Source organism: Anabrus simplex, chromosome 1 (genome assembly GCF_040414725.1).
Source record: "Anabrus simplex isolate iqAnaSimp1 chromosome 1, ASM4041472v1, whole genome shotgun sequence".
Taxonomy (NCBI): Eukaryota; Metazoa; Arthropoda; class Insecta; order Orthoptera; family Tettigoniidae; genus Anabrus; species Anabrus simplex.
Genome location: NC_090265.1, coordinates 1,019,265,942 through 1,019,289,410, shown reverse-complemented (window position 1 = coordinate 1,019,289,410; position 23,469 = coordinate 1,019,265,942). Strand labels below are relative to the sequence as shown.

At 38.6% G+C, this 23,469-nt stretch overlaps 1 protein-coding gene across 2 annotated transcripts in view; it reads right to left on the bottom strand.

Moving 5' to 3' along the window:
* The window catches only part of Fmr1 (synaptic functional regulator FMR1), a 604,856-nt gene that overhangs the window by 519,023 nt on the left and 62,364 nt on the right, over nt 1–23,469 (bottom strand). For both annotated transcript variants that reach the window (XM_067136974.2, XM_067136973.2), the window contains 2 exons: nt 23,151–23,314; nt 3,025–3,261 (listed from right to left, as the gene is read on the bottom strand). In XM_067136974.2, coding sequence (XP_066993075.1) covers nt 3,025–3,261; nt 23,151–23,314 — 401 coding nt within the window. The remainder of the gene's footprint in view (nt 1–3,024; nt 3,262–23,150; nt 23,315–23,469) is intronic.

Sequence of the window (23,469 nt, the reverse complement as noted above, 5' to 3'; positions counted from 1 at the left end):
GATTATAGACTGTTTAGGTAAAGACTGCCCAGCTGGAGTCCTGCTGTGAAAGATTTGTAAACAAGTATCCAGTATTCGGGAGATAGTAGGTTCAAACCCCACTGTCGGCAGCCCTGAAGATGGTTTTCCGTGGTTTCCCATTTTCACACCAGGCAAATGCTGGGGCTGTACCTTAATTAAGGCCACGGCCGCTTCCTTCCCACTCCCAGCCCTTCCCTGTTCCATCGTCGCCAGAAGACCTATCTGTGTCGGTGCGACTTAAAGCAACTAGCAAATAAAATAAAAAAATAAAATTTGTAAACAGACAGTGATTAGTGGAGGGTGACACTCATGCTTGAATATAATTGTGTGTGTGTGCGTGCGTGTGTGTGCATGCCCACGCACATGCGTGCATTTATTGGGTCATCCTGAAATAAATTAGAACAATAAAAAAGAAAGTGTTCTATTAATAACAAAAGTGGTTTAAGAAGACTGAATGGACCTCATGTGACATCAATGTAATCAGTGTGAATCAGTGGACCAGGTAATGCAGGTCTGACCACTGTCCAGACCATTCCAGAGGAAATGGGTTTTATGGGAACACACACACGTAAATCTTCAGGTTTTCTCCTGTGGTAATTTCTGCCTGCTTATTGAGACCAGAAGATACACGAAAATGGAGGCTTGGTTAAATGTGCTCAAGGTGACGGAGTAGATGGAAGAAAACCGAAAGGAAATGAAAGAAGACCAGAATATTTTGCAGAAGATGATGGAGAAGATGGTAGGCCATAAGAGGGAGAAGAAGATGAAAGGACACAAAATGACAGAGAAGATGGAATAAGGCCAGAAGGAGGTCGAAAACTGACAGAGAAAGATTGAGGAGAATCACCTTAAGATAAAATTAATCTTCGAGGTGGAAATAAAGAGTGTGAAAGTTTAAATCGGCTTCGATGATAGGCTTGAGAGCAAAGATGACTTCATTAAGGTAAGTTCCAATTTCAAGCAACTAAGAATTTTAACTGAATTTAAATACAAATGTTCATACATTTCTAAATGTTTTAGAGTGAGATTTGATAAAATCTGTTCTTTCAAGAACAAAACATGTCACTATTTTAAATTAAGCTTTTTTTTTTCAGGTACCTGTTATAAATTTACTTTTTCAGGTAGTTTCTTAATTTAGTTATTCATAATTTAATTTTGACAGACAAAAGAAATGAGTCGAAACTGAAAAGAAATGGCTTCAAATATCACAGATTACGTTAATGTCAGAATACAGATAGTTTTATTTTAAATTGGTATGGAGAAGTTATTGCAGAATCAAGGTGCAGTTCAAAGCCATTTAATTGTTTTCAGAATGACAGGTAGTATCCATAGCAGATGAACCAGTACACAGACTCACGTACATACCCTGGAGAAGAGATAATGTATCGTGTTGTACCTAAATTTGAGAAATCCATTTTCGTGAACTCTGGCACCCAAACCAAGACATTTCAAATTATTATGCAGAAGCTGAAGTAGATACAAAACTGACTGAGCGGAACAATATGATCAATAAATTTGAGGTGAAGGTAAGTAAAATAAAGACTGAAGAAATGACGATCAACAGCAAAGGAATAAAAGAGACCTCTTTTTGGAAGGAGCAAAACTAGAATCTGTTTCTCACTTCAAATACCTCGAAAGCATAATATGAAAAGACAACACTGTCAAGTAGGAAATACTCAACAGGAAACAAAAAGAATCAAACTTTTACAATCAAGTCAGAAATCCACTCTGGGACAACAAAATACTATAAAAACCAAAAAGAACCCTGTACCACACCTACTACCCACTCTCACATATTTAGAGACATGTACTCTACTAAACAATGACTACAGCAGAACTTAGGCAACAGAAATGAGATTCATTAGAACTGTGAATTAAACTACTCAAACAGACAAAATCAAGAATGAAGTAAACAGGAACGTACCTGGTTTTGAGGTCCCTTTTACTAATGTACAGTAATAAAGAAGCATGGACTTCAGTGGTATGGGCACATTATGAGAACGAAGAGTGAGAGACCTGGCAGAAAATACTTTGACCATACTGTCCAAGGAAAAAGACAAAGGGGAACGCCTGAGAAAGAGTGGATAGACACGGTGAAATCACATGTGAAGGAGAAAGGTCTCATATGGGAAGATGTCGTGGAACAAGATGCATGCAGACAGGAAGAGCTGGCGAGCACTTGCACATTACACCCGGGAAACTGGAATTGGAGAATAGATATGATGAGGATGATGGTGATGATGATGCTTATTATTCCAATTTCAAGTTAATTAAAGCTTCAGATACCACCCAGTTGTGGGGCTAATGGTTCAAATTAAAAAACATACATCAAAAACACAGTACTCCCAGTTACAGACATTTTCTAAGACAATGTTTCAATATGCCAGAGGACGGCGGGGCCTTACTGCCACATGAAACAGTAAATTGATTTGTTGTGTGATTTGCATAGTAGTTTCCTTCAAAATTTCTAGTAGATGTGTAGCAAAACTGTAATCTCCTCTCACACTGCCATTTGCTGTCAATAAGGTGTAATGTAAAGAATATAAAATACAGGCAAGAGAATACAGCACTGTCACTTATTTACAACACAGGGAAAGATATCGTTTCAGCAGTCACTACATACCAGAAGTTAGCCTTGGTGCTTTTGAGGCTGTGTGCTTGAACAAGACATGCCTTAGGGAAACATTCATCTTCAACTCCCTGTATACTATACAAATGATTTCACTGCTATAATTGCCAAGTAACACACAAAACAGAAACTTCATAGCTGGAGAACAATTATTTTTTTTTCAAATGTCCAACAACTTACAATTATTTGAACGAAATCTTCACATGATGTCTGAATAATTTAGTTGATCTCCCAAGATATTCAATGTACTAAGACAAACTCATATAGCTTCCACAATACATTATGAATTTTGCATTCCCAAAATGAAAATAATATATACAATGCATATTTTAGCCATTTTATAATGTTATAACAAACAAAGGGCAATTCCTTACCCTCCTGAATTTTGCAGCTTAGTGGATTCGAGCTGCCGTGCTGCTTCTTCAGTACGCTTAAGTAGAAGAACTTTTTGACTAAGGTTCCTAAAGTGCATTTCTTGAAGCATGGCCGAACGCTTTTTGGATGTTTCACTTCTTGAGATCACACTAAGCACACCCCGCTCTGGCACATATCGGCAAATAGCAGCACCAATCGCTTTCTGGAACTCTTTATGTGCTGTATCCATTTTTGCACTATGTAAAAACAAACCCAACATAATAGTATTAGATGAATAAAAAAATATACATAACCAACTACACACTTGAATAAAATTCACTCTCCTTTAAACAAAAGTACACATTAAAAACTGTAGCTAAATTGAGTAACACAAGAACAGTAACAAGTTGGGATAGTTTTATATCAGTCATGTTCAGTGACCAGTAAGCTCTCTTACTTTTGGGATGGACGTAGTGAAAGGTACAGATAAATATTCATGTACTACATTAACCCAGAACAGGATTGCACAGAGAGATGTACTCCTTGTTATGCAATACGTGTTGAATAGCTACCCCAAGAAAGCCATCAACCAATGAGAGATTGTCAGACACTTGATTCAGTCAACTCACAGTACTGCTGTCGATTAACCCTTCCAAAGCTAGGTCTTTTATGTATACATACTTCCTCTGTGCTGGGTTTTCCCTGAGAAAATGTAATTATTGAAAAATAACTTCATTATTATTGAACTGACATTATAAGTAATAAACTGAAATTAAGCATTAATTTACAATAATTATGTTCAAACTCAAAGAATGGACATTACTGTGGTATTGTTCAAAACAAGGTATAAATCACAACCCTACATCATATGGTTCAGAAATAATCTTTTTTAAGCTTGTCATGAACATTTTAAGGGGCAAGAAACACAAATTTTCTTTCATTTTCTTATCATTCTACTTCTGAAGTCTACTATTCATAGAAACTGAGTAAAATGTTAAGACCGTCTTGTAATGTCTGCATGACATTGGCGTGCATTTCTGCCGCAGAGAACTGCTATTTTAATATACAATCGTTGCTCCTGTTTGCTGACTTCCTTTTGTGACGCTCTCACTCACACACTAAACTTAGGGGCATGCTTTAGACCCACACCGTTGTTTACATACACCATCTAGTGGCATCATACGCAAGTACATACCGTACATTTGCAAATGCGTATCTTAGATATCTTAGCTTGGGCAACTTTGTTTTCCACATTAAAGGAACTAACAACTTTAATCATACTGCACTGTGTAACTATTCAAAAGAGCTGTTTGTGCCTTGTGAATTTATTTAGAGTTTGTGACGTCCTTTATGGTGATAATCTCCTCTTAAAACAAGAAATATATGATTACATAACAGCAGAAAGTTACAGAGGCCATGTGTTGAATGTCTTCACACCCACTTGACAGAGGAAATCCCGTGAACAAGCTGAAAATTGAAGACAGTTATTTATTCATTACTGGGGATTCTGCTATAAGATTTCATCCGGGCGAGTCTTAACCATAATATAAGACCACCGGTCACGTGATTATCGCACTATTGCGTCCCTAATACAAAGAGAATAGAGTGTATGGGAAATTTGAGAGGGGGAAACTTCTCAGCTAATATAAGGTTTGGGAAGCGTCATCCCTGGGCAGTCTGTGTTTTAGTCTTGTTTGAAACAGACATGTGACCGTGTCGAGTATCAGTTTCTTTTGTATGTGAAGTTTTATTTTAAAGAATTGTGGTTATGTCTTAAACAACTTGGGTTATAAGAAGTGATATCGGTGGTATATGAGAGTGCGCGTTTTGGGGTTATTGGGTCGTAATTCTGAGCATGAACTGGAACTAGTATTATTATTATCGTTACCATCATCACTCAAAACAAACAAGGGAGTAATGGAACCCTCGTAATATTAAATACAGTGAGTAGAGACACAGGGCTTGATACTAAGACATCACTACTAAACTAAATGTGGGTGTTTAATTAATAACTCTGTAGTAGTATTTTTGATCCCTGGACCTCGGGTCATAAATCAGACCGAAAAGTGCGCGTTTGATGCAGACTTACATAACGGGTCTAACTGTGTGTGTTGTGTGCCGCAGGCCAACGAGATTCCAATACAAAGGAATATGGAGTTTCATCCTAGGAGTTCCAGTTCGGACCTGGCCATCAAAGCAGTAGACATGGAAGCTATGAAGCAGCAGATCAACCTATGGGCAATGAGGTGTCCTGAGGATGAAGCTGAGTACCCCTATTTTACTAGCATGAATCGTATTACAATGGAATATCAAATTAAAGTTCATTAATTGGTAAATAATAATTGATAAGGTTTCTTTCCTTTAATATGTAAATGTGTTAATTAAGGGCACATTGTTCAATTAGTAACAAGTCAGAGTGAATTAGACTTTTGTAAATACGGTAAATTTGAAAAAAGTCTTCACGACAGTGGACCCGGCTGACGAAAGCTGGCAAATAACAACATATAAAACGTTCACAAATCTGAGATTTATAGTGCCTCAATTTTAATTCTTCAACATAAGTAAGAATACTGCTACGAGAAGTTTGGCGAGTCCCTGACAAGCATATAGGAACGATCTCTCCTCTACGCTACTCAGGTATCGTTTCACGTCATTTCTATTATTTTGTCACCCGGTGAACTTGACACGAAACTGCCAGATTATAACTGAACATTTTTGAGGATATATTTCCATGTAAATTACAAATTCTCTTGTTCCTACTTTAAAGTTTTGTACTAGAAACATCACCTTTAATAGTCTTTTTCTTTTTTTATGAAACAAATGCACGATTATATTAAGCATTATTGCCAATTAGCCCACCTGTAGAAATTTAAGATATAGGAACATTGTAATTCAAGTCAATTTTATTATTTTTCAGATCAAATGTGAAAGGATACCATATAGATCAACATAGAAATACTGTGAGGCATTTGACACGAGTACAGAAAGCTGTGTCATCGCAGCTATTCTACCTGTCCACTGTGAACAGCGACCAACAACAATTTTCTATAGATCTATGCACTACAATGGTGGGAGCTAATATCCACCTGCATAAACTGGAGCATCTTAAAACTTCAACAAGCAACCGGGAGCAATCACCGAGTTGGAGAAGAGTGGCTTTCCCGTGGTGGTGTCATTTAGGGTTGTGGAAGAAGGCGAGAGAAGATTTGACTGAACCTCTGGGAAGGTAGCCACTGTCAGCAAAAAGTTCCCTAAGATTCCTGCAGCAGAATTTATAATGGAAAGCGACGGTAAAAGTAGTCAGGGTGTTAAGAGCTGAGGTAGATGAAGCAGTTGAACTAAAACCAGACGAAGTGGCTTCATTGAAGTTTTATCCAATCACTTCCTGTGATGTTGAGATCTTTCTCTCAGTACAAAATCTGCCCCAACAGGAGAACAACGCTGTTACTGGAAAACATTGAAAAGTTGCTTGTTGTAAATTCCTCTTATAGTAATTGAGTGTGTTATTAAATTATAAGTATTTGTTCATGCCTACTTTACATGTTAGTGCCTACTTACATGCCTATTTTAGCTAATTTAAGAGCCTACATGCCTGCCTATTTTAACTGTTTTTAGTGCCTATAATTCTCGACTCCAATAACGAGGATGGAGCCAAGAAGGACAGCATATGTTAACCTGGAGAGACAAATGGCAGGAAAATGGATGGTGGGAAGACCAAGAACCCACTGGATGGACATAATAAAGTTGGATATTGCAGATTGGGGAAGGACACTGGAGGATGTCATTAACATCAAAACGTATCTCAATAAGACAGAATGGAAGAGGCTCGCACAAGTACCCATGAAACAGGAACTGTAAAATGATGATTTTTCACCCCAAAATTGTAACAGTATATAATGCGTCTATAATAGGCCTCTGAGACAGTTAACTTTGGAAATAGCAAGGCTTTCTGAAGATCAATTGTAAGCATATATTAATCAAGATTTTCTTTAGATTCTTCCCCGTCCTTTTTCAAGCTTTCTTGTGCCTTTGCTTTCCGCAAATGTAACCGATTACCGGACTTTTTGTTTCCAATACATCGTTTAAAATTTTATTATTACTCAAGAGCTCGTCCAAAAAATATACAAGTATTTTCAAATTTGGTCATCAATTTGCTCTTACTTACGCATTTTAATATTTGCGTACTGTTACCTGCCAGAGCAGTAACATGGTTAACAGCATGCAACATGCATCAGTACACAGGTGCGGAAGTGACTGACATGGTGCCTGCATACTGCAAACGGGATTGCAATGGTATAGCTGCTGCAACATTGTATGCGGAATGTAACCAAAGAGATGTACCCCACATCATTCCACGTTCGCGGCCATCGAGAGAAGACTGTGAGAAGCAGGACAGTTCCATGTAGGTACTTTCTGCCTGAAGTGTGTCCATTGTACAGTAAAGTAGTAGCACTATGTGCTTGTTACTTGCACATACATACTATCCCCATTCTACTGTTTGTCCTCTGTTAGGTGACGAAACGTGATGCTGGTCATCAAAGCTCGGCTCAAACACTACTGTTTTTGAGGATGACGTGCTGACAATGTTCGAAGAGGTCTTATCCACCAGCACTCTGCAAGTGGCACATGCCCTGCACAAAGGTAAAAGTGGCGTGTAGTGTGTTGTCCATGAACACGAACTCCATCCGTATCATCTGCATTACGGAAGCAGAACTACCCACGACGAGTACAGTTTGTGCAATGGTATTTACAACATTGCATACTCCAGCCACAATACCCAAGCTTGGTGCTATTCACAAATGAATGCACTTTTATCAGAGACGGCATGTTAAACTTGTACAACGTGCATGTTTAAATGGATTAAAATCAGCATGAGCAGGTGATTCAAAATCACCAACACAGGTTCAGTATTAACACCTGGGCTGGGATAATTGGTGACCATATCATTGGGCCATATCAACGGCCAAACAGACTGACAGGACAGCTCTACTTCACATTTATTAGAGATGTTCTGCCTACCTTACTGAATGAAGTCCCACTAAATGTTTGGCAGGTAATGTAGCTACAACATGACGGAGCTCCAGCACACTTTGATGTAAACGTGCGGAATCATCTCAACGTTGCATATCCAAATCGATGGATTGGTATAGGTGGACCAGTTCCATGGCCAGCATGGTCGCCAGATTTAACACCTCTCGACTACTGTCTGTGGGGTAGTATGAAGAGTATGGTGCATGACACTCCTGTAACGTCAGCAGAGGACCTTATTACTCGCGTCCACGGAGTGACTGGAATTCATCAAAAGATAACCGCACATCAGGTCATATGCGTGAGGCTCAGCACCACCGATGTAGGCTCTACAATGACATAGAAGGTACACAGTTTGAACCCCATTTGTAATGAGCCCGATGCGTTACTCATGTTGGGATTATTGACGACATGTGAAACACACATCTATCTCGCACTTCAATGTGCTACAGAATCCAAGCCGTGTGTTTCTGGATATGTGTTCCTTCATGAAAACTGAACAGTTTGCCCACCCGCAAAACATACTAAGCGTTGTCGGTTCTTTTTGGGACACCCTGTAAGTTCAATGTGTATATCTGACCAACTATCAGATCCTAGATACACACTTTGATTTTTCAAAATAAGGGAACAAATTTAAATTTCCTCTTCACAAACTGTTTCCAGTAAAGACCAACTAATGTCTTATGCCTCTGGAGAGGTGCAACATGAGCAAAGTTGTTAGTTACATAAGTCACACAAATTGAGGAAGGTACTTGCTCATCCAGACTACTACTGCATTGGTATTGATCTAACAAGAAAGCAATCCAATGATATTGCAGCTTTTTTCTTCTTACCCTAAAAGTATTCTGATTATTTTCATTTCTCTCATTAGAAGAAGATGCAGCAATACCACAAGTGGGAGAGGCAAAAGTATAAGTGAATATACTAGGACTACATGTGCCTGAAGATGATGTGGTAGAAATGGTATCTGGAAAAAAAATCAAGTTAATATTAATAGTGGATTTACCAAATGGATTAGCGGTGATATGTTTCATTTCCCAAATGGATTAGCGGTGATATGCTTCTTACTTGTTCTTATAAATGAACTAGAAGTGACACTCTATGAATGTGCTAATACACACTGTGCACATTACCTATTAAACACCCTGCTCTGAAAATCATCACATTAAAACCAAACCCAAACCAAAACTGCCTAATACCCATCACTACCCATACGGGAGGCTATCAGCAAGTAACCAAACTCCCCAGAAATTCCCCATGCAAAGGTGGCACTGGCGTTAGTGAGTATCGATATAGCATAATAGCAGGCTTCTGTTTTCAAATTTAGGTACTTAACCTGGGAGATGTTGCACTGTGGTCTTTTAGACAAGTTTCATATTATTCAGGTCACCATTTCTGTTTGCTGTGCACCCTTCGCACTACTCTTCATCTAATCCTAACAGAGAGTTTCAGTAATACTTTCTCGCAATACACAAGTCCACAATAGTGCGGCAAGTACAATTACAAGAGATTCATTTTAGACCTATTCTTAAGCACAGCATGCAACATGTCGAATTTTCCATTTTAGGACGAGTCCCGAAGAAGAGGATAGAATTAGAAAGCTCTCAGAGAGCATAGAGAAAGAAACCACAATAGAAACCAAGTGCTTAAATATGAACAAGACATACAAGAGAAAAAATATTGCTCATCCAGGGAGATGAAGATTAGTATACACAGCAGATGGGAGCCATGTAGGCTGGAATGTAAACAGTCCGTAACATAACAAGAGGAAAGACAGCCCGGCCGTTGTGCCTATTGTGACTGGCGCAAACACAGCAAGACCAAAACACAGCGCAGCATGTCAGCCACACACCTTCATTCAAGGTGCGCACAGTTTTAACTTTTGTCACGTGAGTGCAGGGCAAGGTGGTGTTGAAAGCCAATGACTATGCCTGTGAGGAACTGAAGTGCCCACAGTGTACGATACAATTATTATTATTATTATTATTATTATTATTATTATTATTATTAAAAATACTGCTATAATTATTATTAGTAGTTAATGAGTTAAAGTATAATGAGTATCCACTGACTGAAGTACGATTTTCAGTTAATTTTGTAATGTGTGGAATTTTAATTAGCAAAAAATGGAATAATTCCTTGAAAGCAACAGAAAATGAATCCAGAACAAAAAAATAAAGAAGTATTAAAATGGTAATGTGTAGGAGGCAGGTGTTGACGTAATAGGAAAAACATTCACTGAAAATGATCGATAAAATGCCCTTAATTTTATGGGTAAATGTTATAAAATAAGTAAAACATGGCTAAATTATTTGACCAAACTGAATTCTGGTGACTCTGTAACAATGGTTTTACAAGTAATATGTATCTGTTCAATTCACTAGTTCTTGTTTTTACAGATATAATTATCTTCTAATTTACTTGGAAGCGTACCGTTTATAGATATGGACATTTGCCCCTGAAGAACCTGGGACATTTGTAGTTCTTCGCACTCTTTACAGCTTTACAGTTTTCAGATTTTTTTCCTCATGTAATGTGCTGTTGTACAACAAATTTCCTTTTCACACTAACTTCAACACTGACACAGATCTTATGGCAACGATGGGATAGGAAAGGCCTAGGAGCTGGAAGTGGCCGTGGCCTTAATTAAGGTGCAGCCCGTAGCCGTGTTGAAACACCAGATCCCGTGAGATCTCCGAAGTTAAGCAACATTGGGCGTGGTCAGGAGTTGGATGGGTTGCCACGCGCTGTTGGTGGGGGTAAAGGGATGGAGGAGCGGAAAGGAACTGGCCACCCTACCGCACGTAAACTCCGGCTCAGGAACACCTCTGCGGAGGTTCGGACCTGCCTTCGGGCAGAATAACCCTTACCTTACCCAGCATTTGCCTGGTGTGAAAATGGGAAACCACTGAAAACCATCCTTAGGGCTGCCGACAGTGGGATTCGAACCCACTATCTCCTGGATGCAAGCTAACAGCCGCACATCCCCTAACCGCACGGCCAACTCTCCTGGTACAAAATAAAACACACCCGTATGTTGTAAACAAGACTTTTCCATATATATTCACTGCTGAATTCAAGGCACACTCTTCGGTCATTTAACTTTTGGATTTTTTCTTGTACAGAAGTACTTGGGAAGATAATTCTGTACTGAAGCGGACAGTTATGTAACTTGTTCTTGGCCTTGCGGTACGTGGGGATGAATTGTTGGCTGTAGGGGTGGGAATGAACCCTGGTGCATTCCTTGTGCTGTATTGTTCTGTATTGTGTTCCTGCACATACCTCAGAAACACAAGACTCACAGGTATGAATGTTTTAATTACCCTTTCTTAGTCAGCAACAATCACTGGTCAGTTTTCTTGATCATGAAAAATAAAGCAAATTTAACCATATGTAAGTGAAATTTATAATAATTTATGTTGTTAGTTGTTGACAAAGAATACATAGATTTAAAAAAATTAAAATGATCTAAAAATTCTTCGAAATGTTGTATACTGACTAAAAACCTCTTTCAAAGATGAAATAATGGCTGATCATCCCAAATCGGCACAAAATGCAAAGTAAAAATGTTATCGTTTGTTACATCGCAGAATGAATTTCTATATTATGAGCAACATTCGAATGTAAAGGAAAAAGATGATATTTCAACAATATCCGCCCCCTAGTAATGTGGCATTTGAAATAGCCTGGTTGAATAGACCCAGTGTGACCTCTACATCCAAGGAGTAGACGAGACGTTTCGTGTATTAAAGTCTTAATTTTTCTACTTCATAAATTATACAAGATACATAGCATTATTATTGAATATTTTTGCATTGAAACCATTCTATACCACATTAATAGGAGTCATGATATCTAGTAATTCATATGTGCTGTTTTCCACACTAATTTATTGCATATTTGAGAATCGCACATCATTTGTACAATGGGAACAAAGGCTACAATACAGCCAGACCTTGAAATAAATCCTTACAGTCGAACGACAGAGAAAGAGAAGGCACACGTAGCTTACCACTGTCACCAGTTTCATCGCAGGAGCTTATTTTAGTATTTCAATACACCAAGCGACAATGTCCTGTATTTCCCTGGATTTTTCGGGTGTGTCAACCCACACATTTGGCACGCTAATTATATATTGTTCCACAACATTGGAAAAAGACACAGAAGAGCTCATAAAATAGAGTATAATTTATGCTGTAATATTATAAAAATTTGGTTTACCTTATGGCGTATCTTTAATGAGGTGTCTTGGAACTGTGGAATTTTCCACGAGAGCAGATGCAAATCAGATCGCCCTGGATTCACTACATAGCGAAGTTTAGTCCATCAGGGCGGCTGCCATGTTGACTGCAAGTCTTGAGTTCACTGTGGTATGTGCTGGTTCCATACTAGAGTCGGAAGATGCCGCCGGCTTGAAATCTCGTACCTTGATGTGACGCAATGTTCTAGACGTCTGAACACCTCAGCAGGCACAGATGCGAGTATATGCTGGCACTAAGGCGGTCCCATCAACGGTTGTAACTGGTCCTGGTTCAACTTAGGCCATTCATAAGTATGTAAACTTAAAGTAATGCATCACGTTATTCACAAACTATTTATATGACGCCTCGTATTTAGTCGTCACTATGTCGGTAGCCACCTACTCGTGTAACTCGATATATGTTTCTACAGTTAACAGAAGTCCATAAACGTTGCTATTTAATGCCCCTCTTATAGAATATGATAGTTTCCCACAGTTTTATCATGTGACAAAGCCCACTAGTTCTACAACACAGCAGTTTCACATTTATAGATTAACTGCCCTATAGCTTCCATTCATCTCGTAATATCGTCTTGATCAAATTCTCTGTTCATGAGCAAGACTGACGTGACCCAACCAGCAATCAATCCTCATTATCCTAAACACAATGAATAATAATATTAGTACCACGGTCACACTGACCCTATATAACACCATTAACATATTGAATAGCACCACAGGTCTGAACATGAACGAAAGACTGCAAAAATTTAATGTGTGTTTCACACAAAGCAGATATCTTACAAACCGAGAATAAGTTTTCCAAAACAGAGCGTCCCTACCAAACTAAGAATGATGAGTGCCTTGGAAGGCGTCGTTTATCCGACGTGCAATCTCATTTGCACCTGCTCTCGTGGAAAATTCCACAGTTCCAAGTTAACTCATTAAAGATGCGCCATAAAGTAAACCAAATTTTTATAATATTATATATTTTACGAGCTCTTCTGAGTTTTTCCAATGTTATGGAACAATTCCAGTAGATTGTACAAAATCAAGTATGTTCTAAACTATTTACTACAGAAATTTCAGACTCTTTATAAACCTAAACAGCAGCCGTCACTCGACGATGGGGTAGGAAAGAGCCAGGAGTGGGAAGGAAGCAGCTGTGGCCATAAGGTACAGCCCCAGCATTTGCCTGGTATGAAAATGGAAAACCACGGAAAACCATCATCAGGGCTGCCGACAGTGGGGTTCAAACCCACTATCTCCCGGATGCAAGCACACAGCTGCGTACCGCTAACCACAGGGCCAACTCACCCGGTGTATGTTTCCTTAAAGAGGGCGACTTTCCTTTCAGACATATAATCCAGCAAAACTGGTAAAATATGGCCTTCTCCGAATGTTGTGTGAATCAGTCACTGGGCGTATTTGCAACTTGGAAATATATTCCGGGCAAGGGAAAAAATTGGAGAATACTATATTTTCCGTAGTGGGAACTAGTCTCAATTTGTTGCATCATGTGTATATGGACAATTATTAGAATAATGTCCTTATTGCTGAGGTGCTTCTTAACCATGGTACTAGAGTATGTGGAACAATTAGGTTGAATAGGGGCCTTCCTCAGTCTAAAATCTGTAAAACTGAAAAAGGAAGAGACGAAATTTCAGAGAAAGAAGGATGTACTACTTCACGTATGGAAGGACAAGCAAGATGTGCGAATGATAACAAGAAGACATTCATCAGCTGTAGTGGAGAATGGTAAAGATGACAGATCTGGAAAAACCAATTGAGAAGCTGGAATCTGTTGTTGATCATAACCAGTTTATGAAGGGAGTAGATCGTGTAGATCAGTACCCCTCTTACTGTCCAATGCTTAGGAAGACAGTGAAGTGGACAAACAGATCCATCATGTACCTTTTAACTGTCCTTTATTTAATGTATTTAGAGTGTTTAGAAAGTGTACCGTTACACTATCCCATAATTCAGATCTCGATCAAGTCAGAGTAAACGCGATTATCCATGACGAAGTTAAATAGAATGAATGGGTCCACAATGTCACAGAATCCCAGACTGACACAAATGGCAAGGTATGTAACATCATAATGTCAATGTAAAAGACAAAGACATGGGAGTTGGATTGTTTTAAAGAAAAAACCCAACACTGTAGAGGATATTAAAATGGCTAACTATCGCAATGAGAAGACGTATTGCAAGTAGAAAGCAAATTGAATCGACTAAAAGTAATCACTATCAAAGGTTGCGAAGGGTCCACCTATTCACTACTCTTAGTTTGTATATTGTCTTATAAAACTGGGACTAGTTTCTACCCCATATATATTGGGTCATCTTCAGCCATGCTCCAATTGGAAGACATAAGAATACATATAACCAATAATGATATAAACACTGATATGATAGAATTTATAGTCTTAATTGAAACCATTGATGAAGTCTGAATAACATATCTACATTTTAAACTAAATAACACACAAAAATGTTGTGGTTGATGGCAAACTATTTTGTCGTGATCAATTGTCAATACGGACCAAAATGAAATTCATCACTTATGATTATAAAAGTAATCAAGAAAGAAGAAAATTGAACATAAGATTACCAGATACAATTATATGCCGTTTCAAACTAACACAAGAAAATAAATCACGAAACACATTTGTTTCAACGAGAACAGCTATCAAGAATTGGAACTCAGCCGAATGGAGATGCCAAGAGCATAGATTCTACTAAGAAATATAGGAACTAGGAAAACTCAACATCTTCAATAGCAAAAAAGAACTATAATAGTGAATGTTTACCAGTCAAAGATTTAATAATACCGCAAACATACTGGAGATCTGATATATAAAATAGAGACCAACCTAAGAAATTCAACACAGACCAATAGCTATTCTATTAGAAGGCTTTGAATGAACAATTATGTCTCAACTGATTGCATGTATCTTTTATATTCCTATGATTGAGCAAGGAGAAATGATGTGTCTTTAGGAAGCTGGAAGACTGACTGCTTGGGATAACTTGAGCTGAATGAGGGACGAGTAACACCACAGACAATGACGGCAGAGCCCGCATCGCTATACAGAGACCGCTCCGGTACAGCAGAATGAAGAAAGGATGAACCATCCCAAATATATGGAGAAAGGGATAAGTTTCAATATTTAAATGTTTCATTTGGTAAATTCAATTTAGCTAGACCATATTTAATTGAAATGTAGAAATGGTACCATGTAGATCATCAAAACAACCCATATCAAGTTAGATTCTCGCGAGTGATTTCAATATAAGTGGACGTAAAAGGAGTTAGACAGTGGTCTATCAAAATGAGCAAATCCCAGATAAAATTAATTCTTCACAACGGACGTTAAATTCAAGTAATATAATATCATAGCTGATTTACAGTTCTTTTTGAGAAGTACACCTTATGAAATTATAGAGATTCCGAGTGCTAGATTAACATGTTTATGCAGATGACATAGATAGATATGAGTAGATTATATGCCACGATAAAAAATAAGGTGATATTGAAATGTCAGCTGATATATGGAATGGTGTTATGATTTAGCAAGATGTGAAGCTTATTATGAAGAAATACAAAAGAGAATACTTATGCAGTCGACGGGTATTACTAATTGACTCTGACATAGCCTTTGAATGTTGACGATAGAACTCGCTAATGGACATAGCAAGGAAACAATACCAATGACAATCTATTGCATGCAACATAATCGCTGGGTTGCACAAATATCGTTAACAGAAAAAATCGTGCGCGCTTAATCGCTCGCAATAACGGATGCGTCAGTGATAGGGCTCTCGCTGTAACCGAAGGATAATACACAGTTTAATATAAGAATTTTGAAGGGACAACAAAATATTGCCGTACTCGCTATAGCAGACTTCTACTGTACTTTCAACGATATAATTTTTTGTCTCCCCGGTTGCCCGCCTGCGAGAACGTCATAAGCACGTGACGTATTTTACTATCAGCTTCGTATGAATCCATTTGAAATTTGAATCAAATGATATAGCAGTTTGAAAGGGTGTACAGTATTGGCTTCGCATACAAAATTTTATTCAAATTGAGCGACTTACTTTTTGTCTACAGAAACTTATTTACCTTTTTCGTCGCGTGTTTACACGGTCTGCAATAATAAATTCGTCGCCTTATTATACCTTATACAAACTGTTAATAACCTAAATAAGTACTTTACTACAAAGAGAAAGAGCATTAGAATTAACATTTACCATAATTATTTTGATACCTTTTCATCACAATAAACAGTAATTCCTAAAACATTGAGAAATATCAAATGAATTTAGACTGCACATAAAGGTTCAATTAACCACACAATTAAAAATTGAAAGACATCAATAAATGAAAAATCATAAAATTAACCTGCGAGGACTGGCGCATGGGTGTTTTTGACCCGAGACTTAAACATTAGCCTATAATTCTGATTTGGTAACCCCTCGTTTCCTGTCGCCTTCAGTACCTTCCTTCCTGACCTTGGCCTAAATCCTGAGAAAGTTCACATGTGATAGCTTTGCCATCACCCGAGTTATTGACGTGTTACTCTCTGGCGGGTCAGATTTACCCAAGGCGCCAGTCCTCGCGTGACTTTTCTGTCAAATCAGTGCTTATCTTGATAACTGTGTCGATGGATTGGAATAAGGAACAAGAAAGTTTAAAAACTTCTAATTGATGAAGTATTTAAAGAAGATGAAGGGGAGGAAGGAATCGGTGGACAGGCAAGTGAAAGTGAAGATGACTGTGTGTCAGAAAGTGAGCTTAGCAAAATATTTGCTGAACTATCATCGGCTTGCTTTAGTCGGAACGATACGTAAGAATAAAAAAGTAATTCCTCGTAGTTTTGTACAACACACCACAGACCACAGTATTCAAGTACATTTGCATTTGATAATCAAGTGACTCTGGTATCACATGTTCCGAGGAAAGGAAAGACCGTGCTGCTCCTATCAGCAATGCAGCATGAGGCAGCCACTGAAGGAGAGACTGGTGACAAACAGAAGCCGGAGATGCATAAATTTTACAACTGCACAGAGTCTGGCGGTGATGTTGACGAGCATTGTGCAACGTACAACGTTGTACGTGTGAGTAACCGCTGGCCACTAACGGTATTTTATGCCATGCTAATGTAGCTGGCATAAATATTATCATTGTCTACCAATCAAATGGACCTGATAAGGTAGTTATACGTGCTTTTCTCAAGCAACTGTTTCAGGAAATCGTCCACGAAGACATGAAAAGCCCAGCCGTAATGGAGAACTTTCTTCGTTCACTCAGGTCGAACATAGCTGGATATGTAGGAATTGAAACTCCAATGATTGGACCTCCAGCTAAGAAAGGCTGAACAAGATGTGGGTATTGTCCTTCCAGTGCTGACAGGAAGACTAAAACTGAGTGCAACAGTTGGGGAATAATGATTTGAGGTCAACACACCACTCCCATGTGTCTCCAGTGTACGGGTATCGCTACCAGCAAGCATGAATAAAGGGCACATTTTGGGCAGCCATGAATTCTTGAAAAATACTGGTAACGATTTGCGAGTGATTGGAAACGTTTACTGAGACTTGTGCTATATATTAATGTGAATATTTCTTTGAATTGTTGATCGTAAGTGACTGACATTGAAGATAAATACTTCCCTGCCAATATTATAGCCTATTTTACAATTCACGAAATTATTGTAATTATTTTGTATGTTTTATTGGATACATGTTTAAAAATCACATTAAACGATTTAGAATAGTTCATGAGAACAGTCCAGGTGCAAATCGATTTCGTACGTAGTGCCTGATGGCTAAAAATAGATTTTTAAAATCGGGGTCAAATACACCCATACGCCAGTCTTCGCGCTATATTTTTTCGCGCCAGTCCTCAAGGGTTAATAAAATTTAATGTTTTATCTATCATAAAAAAACAACTGATGAGTTTTATTTTAAACTTTACTTTTTTCCTTCTTGGGTTGACAATTCTCTGGAATCAGCCATTTAGTGAAGTCATAAAAAGTGCTCGTAGATTCATCCACAGAGTAGGATTCTTTAACCCATTCACTGCCAAACCCGTATACGTTATTGAACACCATGCCTCATCCACCAAACCCATATATATATATATATATATATATATATATATATATATATGCACACGGTATGTGCAGTGTGTACTTCACCAATCTCACAAATGAAAAGGAAGTAGTGCCATGCTTTGAGATTCCAAGAAAATGCTCAAGGAAGTTCTGTATGGCAAATATGCCACTCCATTTTGTGTGTTTTGAAAGCGATCCTGTGTTATTTCAGCTCGTTGGAGTGGAACATCTTTCCCGCTAACATGTTGCCATAATGGCATTTTGAAGTATACATTCATCTCTTGTTGACAAAGAAATTGAATGTTTCCTCATAAATAGTGATTCTGGAGAGCTACATTTTGATAATGAAAATGGAGTATATATAGGGGGCAATAATGAACTACAAGAAAGTGCGAGACAAAGTAGTAATGATGAATCTCATGCAAAATTGTCACCCGATCCTCGGATAAATTCTGTTTTCCCCAAATGTTAATGATTTTGATAATACCAGTTCTTGGATCAACAATTTTGTATTATATTTCAGTAATAGTATCACTGAGCGGAGTAGCCGTGCGTGTTAACGTGCTACCACTATGGAGCCAAGCTCTGCATCCGGCGAGTGGGTTCGAACCCCACCATCAGCTGTTCTGAGAGTTGTTTCCCCCCCCCCCGCATGTGTTGTTTCCCTCTTGCACTCCCAAACAAATGCCCGACAGTTCCACAGCTGATTCCTTCCACTTCCTTACCCAATTTCATTCACCATCATTCATTTCATATTTACAGTAAAACCTTGTTAATTCGAAGTCGTTGAGACTCAAAAATTGGACTTCGAATTACGTGATTTCGAATTAACCGCCAATTCAAAATTCAGAAGTACCAACCCTTGCCGCGTTACAAAATATTCTATGGCCCGTTACTGCATGCAGTTAACCTTGATTCACAGTTTACACCCTTCAAATGCCACGAAAAGAGAACTATTTCCAAAATGTATCCAAGAAGGTGCATTTACAGTATTCAAGTAAAGCACTCGTATATCTCACTAACAAAACCTCACGCAACGAAAGAAAAAAAAGCACGATTCAAAGACGAGGAGAAATCTATGCTGGCTCCCATGTGCAAGTGCTTTATTAATTGAATTAGTATATTGTACGCATTTTAGATGCCTTGTATTTACAAAGGAAGTACCCGATGCCCTTAAAATCGAACTTTTCTATGACTATCCTTGTACGATTTCCCGTCATGGCAATTCTCTCGTACTTCAGAAATGTAAACACTTGCCGCGTCACAAAGTATTCTATGACTCATTAATACATGCAATCACCTCGATTCACAATTTAAACCTTTCAAATCCCATGGAAAAAACTATTTCCGAAATGTATCCAACAAGGTGCATTTACAATGTTCAAATAATGTACTTGGATAAATCCCTGACAAACATAACCTCACGCAACGAAAGAAAAAAATCGCACAATTCAAAGACGAGGATAAATTATGCCGGTCCCCCTGTGCAAATGCATTATTTTTTTGGATTTCTCTACTGTTTGCATTTTTAGATTGCTTTGTACTGACATGGAAAGTGCCCGACGCCCTTAAAACGTTGTGGTTTATCAAACTTTCCTATGACGAGGGGATAAAGTTTCTCGGTTCCATCCCATGTGCATTGCAACGCACTACTATGACCCATTTAAAACCATAAGACCGTTTGGGCTTGCATTAAACTAAAGCAATGCAGTTTCACCGGCAATGACAATATTGTTTGGTGCCTACGAATTTATTATATGAGCTACGTTTTTTCGTCAACTGTCGGCATCGCCAGTGTTTGCGGACTCTGTTTTTCCGCACACTGCCTGTTGCGTGATATTATGGCGTTCCTTAAAAGGTTGAATTCAAAAGAATTCCTATTTCATTCAACTTAGCAATCATGAAGCGCACTGTAGACCCACCGAAGTGAGTGTAAGTGCGGAAAGCTACCCTTCCACGTTCCGGAACGCGCGTTCTATTATGACGCGGAGCGGATACATTTCGAGTTGTGATTACTCTGTAACATACTATTGTTTTAAAATGTAAAGGCAGTTTTGAGTTAAAAGTCTGAATTTCAGTAATGGGGCGGACATTGTACTTCGAATTACGAATTATCCGTATTTCGAATTAAACAATTTAAATAACATGCAAAACTGTATCTCATGTTTCCGGGAATGAGAGCTTCTTCGAATTAGGCAGGATTTTGAATTAACCGATTTCGAATGATCGAGGTTCTACTTTATTATCTTCTCTACTGAGGTTTGCATCAGGAAGGACATCTGGCCGTAAAAACAAGCTGTAAAATTTATTCTCACTTCATCCCCGACACCATATTGGGCTGTAGGGATAAGGGGATGATATGTGTTCCATTAATATTATCAGTAAAAATTTATCTATAAAAGTGCTTCTTCCTTTATTAAAAATAAATAAATAAAAAATTAAAAAACAACAGACGTAGAGGGTTCACTTCGTCATCAAAACTCTGTAGTGAAAAGGTTAATCATATCCCAGGGGCACAGGTATAAAACATCCCTCATTAAAGGAAAAACAGCTATTTTCCATGCAAATATGACACTGTTTTGCGGTTTGAAGCGAAATGTCTTTGGCATAGGCAGCAAGATTTCGATGGCTTGGTGACCAGAGTGAATTACATTTTCAGTTTTGACATACTCTCCATTCCCAAGTAATTTGTTTGAGACTAAAATTAAGTTTAGAAAATTATCATTCCTAGTACAGAAATCACAAATCTGACTTAGATCGAATTCATTAACAATTTTTAGAAATAAGAATACCTCCTTGCTTCTCTGTTTGATAATGTGTTGGATTTTTTTACAACTAAGTTTTCCAATGGGAATCAACATCTATATCATCTGATGGCCAAGCAGGCATCAATTTTTGGTAATGAGACAAAGTATCTCATAGTGCATTGGCACTGCCGGTGGCTACAATTAGCCTACGCAGTGGTCTCCATGGTATGCACTACTATCCATGCATCTTAGTAGGTGTGCTAGGTACCAACTGATGAGCCCAGCCTAGCACACAGGGGCGAAACGCTGGCAACCAGGAATGAGTTAGCTGGAAAATTTATAATGTCCAATAACGGACCATTTATATTGGCATCAGCTTTCCAAGCTAATTGGCTCAATTTAAAATCACCACATACAGTAACAGTGTGGCATGTGTTGAGAACAGATGTAATGTTTGCCAATGTTTAACATAGGTCATTAAGCCGGTCGTTCACTTCATCTGGAGGCAGGTAGCAGCACACAATGAAGACAGCACGACCGGGTCGAGGGCTGACTTTAACTACTTGACACTCAATTCCCAGCAAGCTCAGGCTTCGACACTAGTCCAAGGTCAGGTTTCATAGCCAGTAAAACGCCTCCCCCCATCCAGTTTTGAAGTGTGCATGGAATTTCTCTCCTTACGAAATACAATGTAACTATCCGTCGATATTATAGTATCAGCTACTGTTTTGTTAAGCCAACTATCGGTAATACAAATACAGTCACAGTTCCCTTCACTTAGTCCAGCATTAAAGCCAGCAAGCTAGTCACACACACACCACACATCCTGATAGAAAAATGTCATTCCTTGATTGCTTTGGTTGGGACCAGGTGTTCAGTAGTACATCTTTGGACAGTGTTAGCATTAGGACGGCTAGTAAACGAGTGGATACCTGCGAATGAGCTGGACTACTTTGGGTGCGGGCGCACCTTTCACTTCGATGTGGCGACACCAAGTAGCCCCAGCCATTGAGAGGCAAGGCCAGATAAACTGCGTTTATTAACCACTAGGTATCTCCGATACTGTATCTGGCGTACTGTCAAACTTAAGAGTACTGTAATCACATCGGCACAAACGAACCGGACCATAGGCGTATTTAACTATCGAGAACACAAGTAATACTCTGAGAACTACCGACACTTGAATGTGACAAGCCGCCATCTTGCCACGAGTTTAGCTGAACGAAGTTGCCGAAATGAAAGAAGTTTTCACGGAAAACTGACGACTCCCCAGTAAAACCGAGTGTTAAGTTTCGAGATTTTTAACTCGAGTACCGCAAATTAATGTTTGAAGCCAGCCCCAGAGTCTAACTTCCCTGCCTCACACCCGGAGGACCCACGTATGATTCCCGACCAGGTCACGCATTTTTACCTGAATATGAGGCCTGGTTCCAGCTCCACCCAGTCTACAATGACCTGTAATTGAGGAGCTATCTAATGGTGAGACGACAAACCCAGTCTAGAGCCAGGAATAACGGCCGAGGGGATTGGTTACACTGACCATGCGCCACCTCGTAATCTACAGGCTTTTGGACTGAGCAGCGTTCGCTTGGTAGGCGAAGGCCCTTTGGGACTGTAGTTTGGTTTGGTGTAGGAGTGTATGTAAGATTGTAATTATACATATTTCATTTTTGTGATGTTTAGCCAAATTGTAGATGGTTCATTTGTTCCATTTTCCCCTGTTGTGCATTTTTTCCCTATGCTCCCGCCATATCGGAGAATCGAGTTCCTGGCCTGCTGGATTACTTAATTCCTGTTAAGAACAGAAACATAACAGCTATGGAGAAGAAAAAAATGACGAAGTTTACGTGTAAATGAAAAACAGAAGTTGATTAAAGAAGTGGGAGACAGAACAACAATGCAGTGGAGTGTATTTTCATTTTATCAACAAATTCTAGTAGGCTGCAACTCCCATGTTACATTACTGACTTAAAAGAAACTATAGATCTAATATTTTAAATTATACTCACTATTCACGCAGGTCTTCAGGTACTTCAATCTCGAACTTATGGAAAGTGCTCTTGTTAATGGGTAGGTTAGGGTTTTTAGGTCGCAACCTCTCACTAGCAACTATTTCCGTATATGTGTTCTCCCATCCTAAATATTCCACAACATGAAAGTCGCCTTTTATCATCTGAAATTAAAGAAATGCATTATAAATAATTTCATTGCATTCAATATTTCAAAACGAAGTACAATAAAATCCCAATCAGAACAGAAACAATGATATAGTGAAATATTCAATGACACAACTTCAAACGAACTTTACTTTTTTTAAAAAGGAAAAAA